The 16,025-nt window shown below is 38.3% G+C and overlaps 2 protein-coding genes across 7 annotated transcripts in view; one reads left to right on the forward strand and one right to left on the reverse strand.

Annotated features, from left to right (window-relative positions):
• Positions 1 to 4,770, reverse strand: part of RASSF6 (Ras association domain family member 6) — a 69,560-nt gene extending 64,790 nt beyond the window's left edge. For 4 of the 6 annotated variants that reach the window (XM_060417207.1, XM_042251868.2, XM_042251867.2 and 1 more), the window contains exon 1: positions 4,654 to 4,770. In XM_060417207.1, the coding sequence (XP_060273190.1) occupies positions 4,654 to 4,745 (92 nt within the window). In that variant the 5' untranslated portion in view covers positions 4,746 to 4,770. Of the gene's footprint in view, positions 1 to 4,562 lie in introns of all 6 variants that reach the window. The other 2 variants (XM_060417208.1, XM_027971069.3) reach the window with 1 other exon arrangement.
• Positions 1 to 16,025, forward strand: part of LOC101102731 (alpha-fetoprotein-like) — a 149,693-nt gene that overhangs the window by 116,802 nt on the left and 16,866 nt on the right. The gene's annotated exons all lie outside the window — the stretch shown is intronic.

Raw genomic sequence — 16,025 nt, forward strand, 5'->3', positions numbered from 1 at the left:
CCAGCCATCTCATCCTCTGTCGTCCCCTTCTCCTGCCCCCAATCCCTTCCAGCATCAGAGTCTTTTCCAATGAGTCAACTCTTCGCATGAGGTGGCCAAAGTACTGGAGTTTCAGCTTTAGCATCATTCCTTCCAAAGAAATCCCAGGGCTGATCTTCAGATCCAGAGCCATATACAATTATATCACTTCAAGGAAACACAACATCTGTAATTCTAACGGTTATCCAATTATTAGAAAACAGGAAAAAAGTCAAGAAAAATATGGGTTCTGGGAAATACTTGGCACCATATTTTTTCTAAGGAGTGTGCTTCATTTGCAGAGATGGTAAAAGTTGAGTGTTGGACTATAAATATTATCACTTTATCAGGTGATATTGATTGCAGTTAGGGAATGTTTATTTTGAGATACAAGTAAAAATGTATTATAGTCTTTAAGACAGGACTAAACAGAATGTGGATCAAGCAACCAGATTTTTATGTGACTATCCCATCACCATCAGTCCCAGTGGAATCTAATTTGAAATGCCAAGCCATTAGTATGCTATTGCACATTTACATGGTGCTAACCCTGGGTGCTCCACTCTCCTCAGAGTGCCCTCAGGGAGGTGAGAAAAGCAGGAACACTAGGAGGGGTGAACTAGTTTGAAGCCCCTTCAGGATTCAAAGTACCTTGCCACTGCTTAGTCTGAGAGGGAGCTGTTCAGTCTGCCAACAACATCTTCTGGAATCGCTGCTGTGACCCAGCTCCAAATTCTCTGCTTCATCTAGGTCTTCAAGAGGAAATTCTAAGGTTGACTTTACAGGGATCAAGGCTCATTTTTCCTGTTCATTATTTGGCTGCAAAAGAATGATCCCTTTCTCCTCTTGAGCTCCATTTACTAGACTCTGGGATGATGATGGAGATGTCCTTCAACCATCTCCGCTACTAAGATAACACCCTCATCCCTTAAGAAGGAGACGCTTTCATGTTCAACTCCTGAAAGCGGTAGTACTGGTTCATTTGGTACTTGAGACGATGTTATGAAATGATGAAATCACTGTACCTGATCGTCTTTATTTTATTTATTTATTTATTTATTTTTACATGTTATTAGTTTTTTATTTTTTTAATTTTAAAATCTTTAATTCTTACATGCGTTCCCAAACATGAACCCCCCTCCCACCTCCCTCCCCATAACATCTCTGATCGTCTTTAAAAGACTAAATTTTGCAACAGATCCCAATCTTCTCTAAGTCCAGACTTCAGTGAAAAGGAGAGCATTCAAAAGAAGTTCTTTTGCAGAGGTTGTACCTTCAATTGACCCTTACTTGACTTGTTTTTAAAAATTTAAACTTTTATATAAAGCCCATGTATCTATCAATCTTAAATTCCTTGTCTGCCTTGTGATCAAAGAATCTGCACAAGTAAATTGACAGCATTAGATTTCTATTTCAATGAAAAGTATAGGATACCTCTTATTTAAGGAAGTTAAAATAAGTATCAAATATGAAACCTTAAATTACATGCTACACATATATTACACATATGTTACATTATTTTAAATGTAACCAGAAAAGTTAGTTTGTTTTAATCATTGCTGGTTATTTCTCTCTTCTGATTGACGAAAACATTTAATAGTTTATCACAAAATTTTATAGGCATTAGAAATAGTAGAAATACATTTATATACTAAAATAATCTTTAGGGAGATTTATACCTATTTATGTAGCTAAATAAATTAATCTCAAATATGGTTAATAGATGTGTTTTAGTTGGGGCTACTGTTTGTTATTTAGATATATGCCCATTATGAAACAAAAAGTCAAATGACTTGTTTAAATTCTAAAAATATTTATTTAGCATAAAGGCATATTTCTTTTTTGAAAAATGTTTAGTGAACACTGGTACTATAACTTATTCTAAATAGATTGCATTATTTTGCAAGTTTTTAGTTAAACTACGCTAAATGCAATCACACCTCAGATGACAGTAATGCGGTACAGTTCAGTTTAGTTAGATTATAGAATTCTATTTCCAATTCTCCAGTCAATATCCAATTATAAGGGGGGCGGGAGGGAATCATATAAAAGTATCAAAAGGTAAAACTTGCAATTATAAGATAAATTTAGTACTAGGGATGTAATATACAACATGATAAATATAATCAATGCTGATAGGGCTTCCCTGGTGGCTTAGGGGTAAAGAATCCACCTTCCAACGCAGGAGTTACCGGTTTGATCCCTGATCCAGGAAGATCCCACATTCCTCTGAACAAATAAGCCCACAACTATTGAGCCTGTGCTCTGGAGCCCGGGGTTGCAACAAGACAAGCTAACACAATGAGAAGCTTGCACACACATCTAGACAGTAGCCTCTGCTTGCCGCTACTAGAGAAAAGCCCACAGAACAATAAAAACCCATCAGAGCCACAGATACAATAAAGAAGTATGTTGTATACGAAAGTGAAAGTCGCTCAGCCATATCCGACTCTTTGCGAACTATAGAGTCCATGGAATTCTCTAGGCCAGAATACTGGAGTGGGTAGCATTTCCCTCCTCCAGGGGATCTTCCCTACCCAGAATTCGAACTGAGGTCTCCTGCAATGTAGGCGAATTCTTTACCAACAGAGCTATATGAAAGTTGTTAAAAGCGTAAATCTTAAGAGTTCTCATCACAAGTAAAAAGTTTCCTTCTATTTCTTTAATTTTATATCTATGCGAGATGATGGAGCATTTCATGAATATGTAAGTTAAATTACTGTGTTGTACAACTTAAACTCATACAGTGCTAAATGTCAATTATATTTCAATAAAACTGGATAAAAAAGTTATTTTCCCCTCTCAAGAAAAAAAAATACAGTGCAGATTTTCAACTCAGCATTTGAGGGCAGAATTCATTAAAACAATAATACTACTAACCTAAGTTCAATTGCAAAATATTTAAATGTTTTATATTAATAAAGTAAAGAAATAAAATGTCATCAATAGTTAGTCATGCCTACTAAGTTTATTTCTACCTCAAAGTTATCCACATTAATAAACCTATCAGCAATATTATTAATAACAAAAGTACCCTTTAAATAAAAATTCATAAAGTAAGTTCACTTCCTTGTAATTTAAGTTTAGGTGATAAAGACCAACAAAACACAGGCATCAATTTTTATGTTTCATGTTGCCTGTCTATACACAAATAAAAGTCTGTGTCACTTTACTGTGAACAGTACAATATGTGTTACAATATTAGAACATGGAGTATATGGTCTAATTTTATCAATGTTATTCAGGGGCAGTCTCTTTTATAAATAAACCTCAAAATTGATGGGTTCCACAACATAGGATTGAATGGTTCTCTCATTAAAAATTATAGTTTCTAATATTGTTAGTTGCTCAGTCATGTCTGACTTTTTGCAACCCCATAAACTGTATAGCCCATTAGGTACCTCTGTCCACGGAATTCTCCAGGCAAGAATACTGGAGTGGTGGCCCTTCCCTTCTCCAGTCAGAAATAACAGATTAATATAAGTATGACTTCTTCAAAATAAAAATGATTGAGCATAGCAAGAAGTTTGAACTGGCCACCACAACCTCTATTTGAAAAGTGGCAAGAAGCCAGATAATTTCATTGTTTCTCAGAGGTAATGCTCTGCCTACTTGCCATCTGCTCACGCATCCTGGACTCACTCACTGGAAACCAGTTCAACTCCAGTACCCTTATACTGTCGGGTCTCACCAGCTCAGCTCATACTGCTTGAATGGACACTTTGGCAGAGCTGTTAATTTCTTAATGCTAATTATTTATAGCTATTTATAGAAGGCTTGCCCAGTGTTTAATTCCCACCAAAGCCCTATTGGAACATCCTCTTATGATGACTATTTTGTAGATGATGAACTGAGGCTTGGCTAGGTTAAGTCATTTGCTAAGTAAGGGACAAATCAGTAAGTGACAAAGGCAAGATTTGAACCTAAAGCTCTCCTGCTTCAGAATTGGATCCTTAAGCCATGAACTCCTATTTAATTATGATTATTCTTTCATTGTTTGGTGCAGTCCTGAATTGTATCAGAAATCCTTTTTAACTTTTATTTTGGTAGGAGAGAGGTCTCTTTTGATTTGTGGAAAATAATAAAAGTTTAGCTGAACCCTCAATTAAAAAGACCTTCTGAGTCTGCTGGTTGAATGCAACATTGCAAACCTAAGGATATTCAGAGGAAGCAGTAAGTCCTGCAAGAGTCTAGTATCTTTTCCTGGCAAAAATCACAATTTCAGGTAAAGAACATGAGATCATTCCCTATTAAAAAGTGAGGGGAGATTGGCGGCCACACTTAGCTTCAAGCCCTTCCCTGTCCCCCGGCCCGTAGCCCTTCCACGCTTACCTGGATCAGGACGGGGTGTTCTGTAAAAATCAAAAGGAAAAGTATGTCCGGGTTTCAGGCTGCTCTGCACACCTTCAAACCTGGCTGCCTATGGATTTTGCTTTCTAACAACTTGCCCTCAACTTGACCTCAGGGAGTGGATTAGAGCGCTTTTTTCACCCCCTTCTCCCATTTTTCACCTCCTACGGTGTGAATACGAGGAGACTTTTTACCTTAGTTGTAGAGCCGAACCTGCCCCGGGGAGTTTGTTCCCAAGCTCAGTCACAAACCCTGATCATCGCCGGAGAGTCAGCGCTCGCTCACCTGTCCCGGAGGTGGAGGTGAGGTCGAGCCAGGCGCCGGAGGAGGGGCGGCAGGGCGCCCTCTGCGCCTGGCAGTGCCCTTCCGACGATCATCCAGCCTAAGAAGCTGTTAATTATTACTCCCAGTCGCCACAGCAGGGAAGTGTTGGAACCTGAGCCACTCCCTGCGCCTCAGTGCATGTTGGGAGTGTTTACTTTCTTTCTTCCAGCAGCTGACAGGGACACTCCTTTGTGTCCTGTCACACATCTTGAGGACAGGTGAACTGATAAGTGAATTTGTTGAAGCTTTACCCTCTGAACTGGACACATTCTAGTCTCTCCTCTTTGCTCTCTAGAGAAACAGTCTTCTTTAAGTAATGACATCAACGAGGATGGAAAGTCATCATTCATGTCTTTTTTTAAAAAATTTGTCTTTTAATTAGAAATTTCTGAAATATACCCCCTTGTTTTTATTGCCACTTCCTTTTGGAAAAAGCACCTAATCACACAGAGCAGTGGTTTTCACACTTTCTAGGGAACCAGATACGCTTCTGTATCTCGCTAGACTTCACGGGTCTCAGCATCTATGAGACTTTGATCTAGTAGGTTTGGGGCAGGTGGCAGGTGTGTTTTAAATCAGCTTCATGGAAGAATCTGGTGAACACCTGAATTTGAAAACTACTGTAATAAAAGTATACAGGAGGAAATGAATAGTAATTTAGTCACTAACTAGAGAATTCTGTTTGGAAGCTGCTTTCCCTCAATACCTCTGATTTTAAAAAGGACACAAGTGTAATTAACTAGACTTATTATGGTGATGATTTCAGAATATATGCAAATATTGAATCATTATTATATTATATGTCAGTTATATCTCAAAATGAAAGGAATGGATAAAGGAACTGACAGTTAAAAACGGGGATGGCTCAGTGATAAAGAATTCTGCTGTCAATGCAGGAGACATGAGTTTGATCTCTGATTCCAGAAGATCCAACATGCTGGGGAACAACTAAGCCTCTGAGCCACAACTATTGAGCCTGTGCTCAAGAGCCTGGGAGCCACAGCTACTGAGCCTATGTGTCAAAGTGCACTGAAGCCCAGGAGCCCTAGGGCCTGTGCTCCACAGTGAGAGAAGCCGTGGCAATGAAAAGCCGGCGCAGTGCAATTAGAGAGCAGCCTCCGCTCCCCGCAAATAGAAAAAGCCCTCAGCAAGGAAGACCCCATGGACGGCAGCCTGCCAAGCTCCTCTGTCCATGGGATTTTCCAAGCAAGAATACTGGACTGGGTTGCCATTTCCTTCTCCAGGGGATCTTACCAATCCAGGGATCGAACCTGGGTCTCCCACATTGCAGGCAGACTCCTTACAATCTGAGCCACCAGGGAAGAAATGAAGACCCAACACAGCCAAAATTATAAAATTTTAAATAAATAAATAAAATTAGTTTTTAAAAAAGAGTTCCCGTGTTGAAAACTACCAAATACGAAAATTTTAATACTTATTTAAATTAAAATCAGACTCCTCCTCCCCCCCCAAAAGGTACAAAGACTTAGAGACACTCATAGTAAATGCTCTGGAAATAATGATTTCATTTATACATGCACAAATGTACTTTTTGGTATCATTGGTACTTTATTTGTTTCCCATGTAAAGCACTTTGATAATGGGAAAAAAAAAAGGTTATTTTACAAGTACAAACCTCAGAGACCTCAAAAGGAATTGAATATAATTCCTACAATGAGCTCAGAAGGTAGAGTTGATTTCTGGTTTCCTATATATGCAAATGTCAATTTAACTGTGTATTACTCTGATTTGCAGGTTATAAGTTAGATATAGTATCAATACTTCAAGGATTCTCTATGTTCAAAAGATCAGACAGTTTATCTAGTTAACTTTTGGTGTGTGGAGACCAGGGATGTTCAGACTGACCATTCTTTGGGCTAGTTTAATAAGCAGAACAGAATCAGGCATGTGGGCTTATTGCATCACAATAAAAGCTTCTACAGCTTCGTATATGAGGACAGTGTGACCTGGTATTACCTGTGGATCTTAGTTTGATGGCTATGTTGGCTCTACAAACAGTCTTGTGTGACTGACCACTGGTATGGACTGACCTTTGAATGACAACTAACAGCAACTGCAGTGTCCACAGATTCTAGACTCCAGAACATCTTTTTCCAAATCCATGCCTCACTCCTATTGTCTACATTTGTTTATTATCAGTATCAGAGAAACCTTGTTTTGTCTTTTTTATCTGCAACCATCCTTGAAGACTTTGTTCCAATGACTGGTTTCAACTGGTTTCCTTTTGTTAGTTTCAGTGATTCTTTTTGTTTTGGAGTATTTAATCTTTTACAAATAAAAATTTTTATTTTATAATATAAAAATCCATAATTTCACTTGTGCAATGTGAAAAATTTGAAAAGCACAGACATGTAGAAGAAAAAAATCACTTACAATTCCATCTCTGAAATATAGTTACCAAGAACAACTTAGTAAAAGTCACTTTTGATATACTTTCTCTTTGGATATTTACCAAAATGCTATTACACTTGCCTTATTGTTTTATAGTCTGCTTTTATCACATTGAACATATTATAAACAATGTACCACATGTCAGCTTTTTTTTTCTGCAATGTGGTTTTTTAACTAGCTGCCCTGTGTTACACCATATGGATATACCATTATTTACTTAATCAGATCTCTATTGTGAGAAATTTATGTTAGTATAAACAATGCTACAGAAAATGTTTGTGTGTAGTTACACACAACCATGCTTATACCCTTTAGACATTTCAAAAACTGAAGTTGCCAGATGAAAGGTAATGTACATTTTTGAAGAATTTCTCTCGTGTCAATTTTATTCTCCCAAACTAACTTTTGGATTATTTTTATCTATAAGCATGTATGAATTTGAACTTCACAGTTGATGCTAGTGGTAAAGGACCCACCTGTCAACGTAGGAGATGTAAGAGACGCAGGTTCTATCCTTGGATTGGAAAGATTCCCCTGGAGAAGGGCATGGGAACCCACTCCAGTATTCTTACCTGGAGAATCACATGGACAGAGGAGCCTGGAAGGCTACAGTCCATAGGGTCGCAAAGAGTCAGACACAACTGAAGCAACTTAACACACAGTACATCAATTTGAAAGGTTTTAAAAATTTCATATCCTATTTTAGCTATGTATGTTATTGATAACCTGCAAGATTGAACCCATTTTTAGACTGACCCTGTACTTTTGCTTTTTGTTTATTATTCTCTTTGGTCATTCTTTCTGTATTGATTTCTAAGATCTCTTTCTATATTAATCACATCAACATGTTATCGAATATACTGTGGCTACATTTCCCAGTCCTGTTTGTATTTTAATTTTATGGTAGATTTTTAACTTTCAAAAGTTTAAAATTTTTTGACAGTCAATCTATTAATATTTTCCTTCATTGCTTACACCTCAGTGTTAAAAGGGGCTTCCCAGGTGGTCCAGTGGTAAAGAATCCTCCTGCCAATGCAGGAGGAGCAAGAGATGGAGGTTCCATCCCTGGGTTGGGAAGATGAGTACGAAATGGCAACCCACTCCAGTATTCTTGCCTGGAAAATTCCATGGACAGAGGAGCCTGGCAGGTTACAGTCCATGGGGCCGCAATCGGACATGACCGAGTACACACACCATGTTAAAAAACTTTCCCATCCTTAAAGTATATATATATATATTTTTTTTTCTTCTAGGTTATTTAGATATTATTTATTAAATTTAAATTTCAACCCATCTGGATTTTATGATGTTAACAATTGTGATATTTAAATCTAAATTGATTTTTTGAACTATCAGCTATTAACCAAGTAGCATTTAGTAAACAGTTTTAGATTGTAAACTCCAGAAGTGGAAGAGCTATGTCTTACGATCTATTTTACCCCTGAATCCTAGCATAGTGACTAGCAGCTTCATGGTTACTCAGGTCAAAGTTTTGTTTACTTATTCACTTATTTACTTACTGATATATTTAATTGGGTCAATTTACAATATTATATTAATTCCAGGTATACAACATAGTGATTAAACTTTTTATAGATTATACTGTATCTAAAGTTATTATAAAATATTGGCTATATTCCTTGCGCTGTATAATACATCCTATAGCTTATTTATTTTATAGGTAGTAGTCTGTACCTCTTAATCCCCCACCTACATCTTGTCCTCTACCCACCAGTAATCACTAGTTTCTTCTCTGTATCCCTCAATCTATTTCTTTAGGCCAAATGTTTAATAGTCACTGGATTCTTTTCTTTCAGTCCTTCCCCTCCCAGCAAGTCCTGAAGTTATATCTTAATCTCTGCATCTCCTCTACCCCTTAGATTAGGCAGCAGATTAGATTCTTGCTCAGATACTACACATGGTCTCCTAAGTGAGGCAGAGAGCTGCCTCCACTCTTGTTCCACAATAGTCCATTCTCCACCTATAGCCAGTGTAAACTTCTAGAAACAAAAGACAAACAAAAACAATGCTGCCTCTCATCTCCTTTGCTGAAAACTTTCCTGCTGGTTGTCCATTAAATCTGCAGTAAAATCTAGATCTGAACTTTTTCCTATGACCTCCAAGGTCCACATGACCTTGCTCTTCCCTATGTCTTTGAACTTATAATTCTCTGCTCCCTTAGTACTGACTCTTGCTGTCCCGGTTTAATTTTTGTTCCCAGAAGAGACTAAACTACTTCCTGCATCATTGCCTTTGCACTTGGTTTTGTCTCTGCCAAGAAAGCTCTGCCCTTGTCATGACCTCTTTCTTTGCATTTTTTTGCTTTTTTCTCAAATGATGCTTCTCAGAGAGGCTTCCCATGACCACTCTATTTAAATAAATCTTTCAGTCTTTCTATATGAGTCACCTGTTTTGTTGCATTAGTGGAAATCATCACTATCTGAATGAATTTTATTTTCTGTTTATTACTGAATCTGTATTTATTGCTTTGGATGACCTGTTTATTTTATATCTCCCCTCATTAAGACATAAGCTCAAAGAGAATAGGAATCTTGACTTCTAGATCCACTGTTCTGTCCTCAGTGTCTACAGCAATGCCAGGGCCATGACAAAAGCTTAAGAAACAATATGTCAGCAAATTTGGAAAACTCAGCAGTGGTCACGGGACTGGAAAAGGTCAGTTTCATTCTAATCCCAAAAAAGGACAATGGCATAGATTGTTCAAATTACCGTAGAATTGTGTTCTCTTTACATGGTAGTAAGCTTATGCTTAAAATCCTTCAAGCTAGCCTTCAGCAGTACAAGAACTGAGAATTTCCAGATGTACAAGGTGGGATTAGAAAAGGCAGAAGAACCAGAGATCAAATTGCCAACATCTGTTGGATCATAAATAAAACAAGGGAATTCCAGAAAAAAATCTATTTCTGCCTCATTGGCTACACTAAAGCTATGACCAACCTAGACAGCATATTAAAAACAGAGACATTACTTTGCCAACAAAGGTCTGTCTAGTCAAAGCTATGGTTTTTCCAGTAGTCAGGTATGGATGTGAGAGTTGGACTCTAAAGAAAGCTGAGTGCCAAAGAATTGATGCTTTTGAACTGTGGTGTTGGAGAACACTCTTGAGAATCCCTTGGACTGCAACGAGATCCAACCCGTCCATCTTGAAGGAAATCAGTCCTGAATATTCATTGGAAGGACTGATGCTAAAGCTGAAACTCCAATACTTTGGCCACCTGATGCAAAGAACTGACTCATTGGAAAAGACCTTGATGCTGGGAAAGACTGAAGATGGAGGAGAAGGGGATGACAGAGGATGAGATGGTTGGATGGCATCACTGACTTGATGGACATGAGTTTGGGCAAGCTCTGGGAGTTGGTGACGGACAGGAAAGCCTGGCATGCTGCAGTCCATGGGGTCACAGAGAGTTGGATATGACTGAGCAACTGAACTGAACTGAAAGCCTTTGACTGTGTGGATCACAGCAAACTGTGAAAAATTCTTAAAGATGGGAATACCAGACCACCTTACTTGTCTCCTGAGAATCCTGTATGTGGATCAAGAAGTAAGAGTTAGAACCAGAACTGGAACAATGGACTGGTTCCAAATGGGGAAAGGAGTATGTCAAGAATGTATATTGTCACCCTGTAGATTTAATTTATATGGAGAGTACATCATGTGAAATGCTGGTCTGGATGAAGCACAAGCTGGAATCAAGAGTGCTGGGAGAAATATCAACAACATCAGATGTGCAGATGATACCACTCTAACGGTAGAAAGTGAAGAGGAACTAAAGAACCTCTTGGTGAAAGTGAAAGAGGAGAGTGAAAAGCTGGTTTGAAAAGCTGGTTTGAACTGAAAGTTAAAAAAATAAAGATCATGGCATCCGTTCTCATCACTTTATGGTGAATAGAAGGGGAAAAAGTGGAAGCAGTGACAGATTTTACTTTCTTGGGCTCCAAATCACTGTGGACAGTGACTGCAGTTACCATGAAATTAAAAGGGGCTTGCTCCTTGGAAGGAAAGCTATGACAAAAAAGTGCAGAGACATCACTTTGCAGTCAAAAGTCCGTAATAGTCATAGTTATGGTTTTTCCAGTAGTCATTATGGACATGGGAGTTGGACCATAAAGAAGGCTGAGCGCTGAAGAATTGATGCTGTCAATCTGTGGTGTCGGAGGGGACTCTTGAGAGTCCTTTGGACTCCAAGGAGATAAAACCAGTGAATCCTAAAGAAAATCAATCCTGAATATTCATAGAACTGATGCTGAAGCTTCAATAACTTTGACCACCTGATGTGAAGAGTCAACTCATTGGAAAGACTCTGATGCTGGGAAAGATGGAAGGTCAAAGGAGAAAGCAGTGGCAGAGGATGAGATGGTTGTATAGCATCACCAACTCAATGGGCATGAATTTGAGCAAACTCTGGGAGACAGTGAAGGACAGGGGAGCCTGTCATGCTGTAGTCGGTGGGACTGCAAAGAGTCTGACATGACTAGCAACTGAAAAACAAAAATAAATATGAGTTGAGTAAATGAACATAGGTCATAGCTTTTCCTGATTTGAAGTGATACTTTTCTCCCAGGCCAGCAGGTTGTTGTTCAGTTGCTCAATCATGTCCAGCTCTGAGGCCCCATGGTCTGAAGCATGCCAGGCTTCCCTGACCTTCACCGTCTCCCGGAGCTTGCTCAAACTCATGTCTGTTGAGTCAGTGATGCCATCCATAATACCAATCAGTAACTTCTGATCCGGGGGATAAAGGATCCTAAAACTACTTATTTTTCTTGTCTGATGCTTTCTTTTAGGGCATTGATTTGTTCCTGCCTCTTTTAATCCCTTGGAAGGACTTTCTTACATTGGTTCTGGCATTGGCCATATGACTTTGCTTTGGTCAGTGGGTCAGTTCCCAGTGGTAAAAGCAGAGGCTTGAAGATCTGTTGTGCACTGGGACATACCCTCTTATTACTCTTGGAGTCGTGAACAACCATATGAACAAGTCTGGGCCAGCCTGTAGGAGGAGCGAGACCCTTTTTGCTCCTTTATTACCCCAGCTGACAGTCTAAAAGCAGAGCCACTAAGCTAATCTGCAGTTGACTGAAGACCCATAATGAAGTCCAACTGAGAACAGCAAAACTACCTAGCTGAGCCCAGCCCAAATTACCAACCCACAGAACTATGAGCTATTTTAATGGCTATTGTATTAAGCCACTAAGTTTTGGGGTGGTATGTTTTAGAGCATAGTCTAACTGATATATCTGGTGTGATTTTCTCACACACGTACACAAATGAACACATACGTGAACATGCATATACAATAGTATATTAACAGTTGGAAAGTGAGAGAAATACTAGGATCACAATGTGTTCTTAATATAATTCTGCTGCCAGGATGCAATCACCCATAGAAATAGAACAGAAAGGGGACAAGAAAGAGATGTGGGTATAATTAGATTGGGTCATTTCTATATCTCACTTAAGCACTCCTGAAAGATATTTAGAGACGATTGCAACTGAAAGAAAGTAGAAAGAAAACAGCAAATTGACTGATTTTAACACTGTGATCCAGTTGCTATGGGCCACACATACCAGTCTGTTCCATAGCCTTATACCTTGTTAGGTTTCTGAAGCTGCACTGGAAGCCAAAGTTATACACTAAAGGAAATTTTAAAAAGGAAGCAGATTAGCTCCAAACAAGGAGGGGATTCCCAATAAAAACCTAACTAGCAATTGCCTTAATAAGGAAGCCACTAGACAACATGTTGTCATAAGACAACATGAAAAATTACTTTTCCAATATGTAAAGCTTGAAATAAATATAATTTATATTTGGTAATTTTGCTGTAGAGATCTTAATAATTTACAGTTATAATATTAATTCTCAGGGGAAAATCCCAACATTTATCCTGAACTTGAAGAATAAACCACCATTTCCTGTTGAAATCAATAAACATTTAATTTTTTTTTAATGAAAACAAAGACTTTAAAACATTGACTTTAAAATATATTGAAAAAATAAGATGAGGGAGGAGAAATTCCCTTCTAAAATCCCCCTAAAGCTTTAATTAAACCAATGCTGTTATTGATGTACAGGTTATTTAAAAACTTATATATAGGTGTTTACTTTTTAAAAAGTCTCACCCTTCTATAGTTGCTGTATGTTTTGTACCTATATTGACTTTTGAATCAGACTGCAGTTTGTCCTAATCATGAGAATAATTGCCACACAACTGCTTTTACAATTTGAACAATGAAAAACATTATATTAATTGAGAAGTGATAAAATAAGTTCCATTCCTAGCGCATTTGCTTTCTCCTCTGATAGACAGTTTTAAAATTGTCAATGGGGACTGTTTTCAAGTAGCATAAAGGCCAGTGGAAGGCATTCACTTTAGTCACATTTTGAAAAATTACTAGGATTAAGATCAATCTGGATGGGACATCTGTCACCCCATTGATCACAAGGTTTGATTTAACTGACCTGGCTGGCTCGGCAGCGTCACTTTCCCCCTTCACGTCTCCATAAAGGTCCTTCCTCCACTGTCTGCTCCCCTAGGTCAAAGAGGATGACCTTCCCTTACATGGGTGGATCGTTCTTTGGTCAAGGGTATATGAGTAGCTGTGCTTTCTTGCTGGAATTACACAATAAGCTCTCAAGGTTCATTTGCAGGAGAAGGTAAGGTAGTCATACTTTCAAGACTCCAGACACGTCTGAATGAGGCACTGCATGTCGCAGTCTGTCTTTCTTTTTTCTAAATTTATTTACTTTTAACTGAAGGATAATTGCTTTACAGTATTGTGTTGATTTCTGCCAAACACAGTCTGTATTTCTTTTCAAAAAACAGAAAAGGAAAAACAAAAATTATTTTGTGTCAGGCAGGTACAGAGATGGTCTTACAAAGTTAAATAAGACAATCTCTGCTCTCAAGGAACTAAAGTCTTCAGCATTGAGATGGACTCCATTCAGTCTTCTCTGCCACAGAAGAGAAAAGATTTCAAAGCACACACACTTTCAAAATTCAGTGACAGAAAGAAACAAAGGGCATGAAGATGTTTGATAGATTTTAAGAAGTAAAAGGCACAGTGGGTTTTTTTTTAACAAGTATATTCTTTATTTAAAAGTTTTTATACAACTTTCAAGGTTATTTTCCATTTACAGTTATTTCAAAATATTGACTATAGTTGTATGCTACAACCTTGACCCAGCAGTTTCTACCTCCCATTCCCCACCCCTGTGTTTCCCCTCCTGCTACAAGTAGCCGCTAATTTGTTCTCTGTATAGATTGTTTCTATATAGAGAAGCATTCTCTATAAGCAATTTCTTCATTTTGTTATATTCACTAGTTTGTTGTATTTTTTAGATCCCATATATGAATGATATCACACAGTATTTGTCTTTTTTGTTCTGATGAATTTCACTTAGCATAATGCCCTCCAAGTCCATCCATGTTGTTGCAAATGGTAAAATTTTATTCCTTTTTATGGCTGAGTAATATTCTATCATGTATATACACCACACCTTCTTTATCATTTCATCTGCTGATAGACATTTAAGGTTTCTTCCATATCTTGGTAATTTAAATAATGCTTCTATTAATATGAAGATTGGAGTGCATATATTTTCTCAAGCTTTCATGTTTTTTTTGTGTTTTTTTTTTTTTTTTTTTTTTTTGGATATATACCTAAGAGTGGAATTGCTGGATCTTATGGTAGTTCTGGGTAAAGAATCCCACAGACAGAAGAGCCTGGTGGGCTTCAGTCCATAGGGTCACAAAGAGTTGGACATGACTGAAGTCACTTAACATGCATGTATGTATGGTAGTTCTGGGCTTTCCAGGTGCCTCAGTGGGTAAAGCATCCACCTGCAATGCAAGAGATGTGGATTTGATCCCTGGGTCAGGGAAGATCCCCTGGAGAAGGACATGGCAACCAATGTTCATGCCTGGAGAATCCCGTGGACAGAGGAGCCTGGAGGACTACAGTCCATAAGGCTACAAAGAGTTGGACATGACTTAAGTGACTGAGCATGCACACATGGTAGTTTTATTTTTAGTTTTTTGAGAAACCTCTGTACTACAATCCACAGTGGATCTTCCAATTTATATTCTCGGCAACAATGTACAAGTGTTTCCTTTTCTCCATATCCTCACCAACATGAACTGAAAGAATTAACATTGCTAAAATGTTAAGGAAATCTATGGATTCAATAAACTCTATATCAAAATACCAATGACATTTTTCACAGAACTAGAAAAATTAATTTTTAAATTTGTATGGAAACACAAAATATCCCAAATAACAAAAGCAATTTTGTGGTGTAAGAGCAGAACTGGAGGAATCACACTCCCTGATTTCAGTTCAGTTCAGTTCAGTTGCTCAGTTGTGTCCAGCTCTTTGTGGCCCCATGAATCACAGCACACCAGGCCTCCCTGTCCATCACCAACTGCCAGAGTTTACCCAAACTCATGTCCATTGAGTTGGTGATGCCATCCAGCCATCTCATCCTCTGTCATCCCCTTCTCCTCCCCCACCCCGCAATCCTTCCCAGAATCAGAGTCTTTTCCAATGAGTCAGCTCTTTGCATCAGGTGGCCAAAGTATTGGAGTTTCAGCTTTAGCATAAATCCTTCCAGTGAACACCCAGGACTGATCTCTTTAGGTCCTAAAGAGAGAGAATTGCAGTCCAAGGGACTCTCAAGAGTCTTCTCCAACATCATAGTTCAAAAACATCAATTCTTTGGCACTCAGCTTACTTTAGAGTCCAACTCTTACATTCATACATGACTACTGGGAAAACCATAGCCTTGACTGGACGGACCTTTGTAGGCAAAGTAATGTCTCTGCTTTTGAATATACTATCTAGGTTGGTCATAACTTTCCTTCCAAGGAATAAGCGTCTTTTAATTTCATGGCTGAAATCACCA

The sequence above is a fragment of the Ovis aries genome, chromosome 6 (assembly GCF_016772045.2).
Source record: "Ovis aries strain OAR_USU_Benz2616 breed Rambouillet chromosome 6, ARS-UI_Ramb_v3.0, whole genome shotgun sequence".
NCBI classification, from domain to species: Eukaryota; Metazoa; Chordata; class Mammalia; order Artiodactyla; family Bovidae; genus Ovis; species Ovis aries.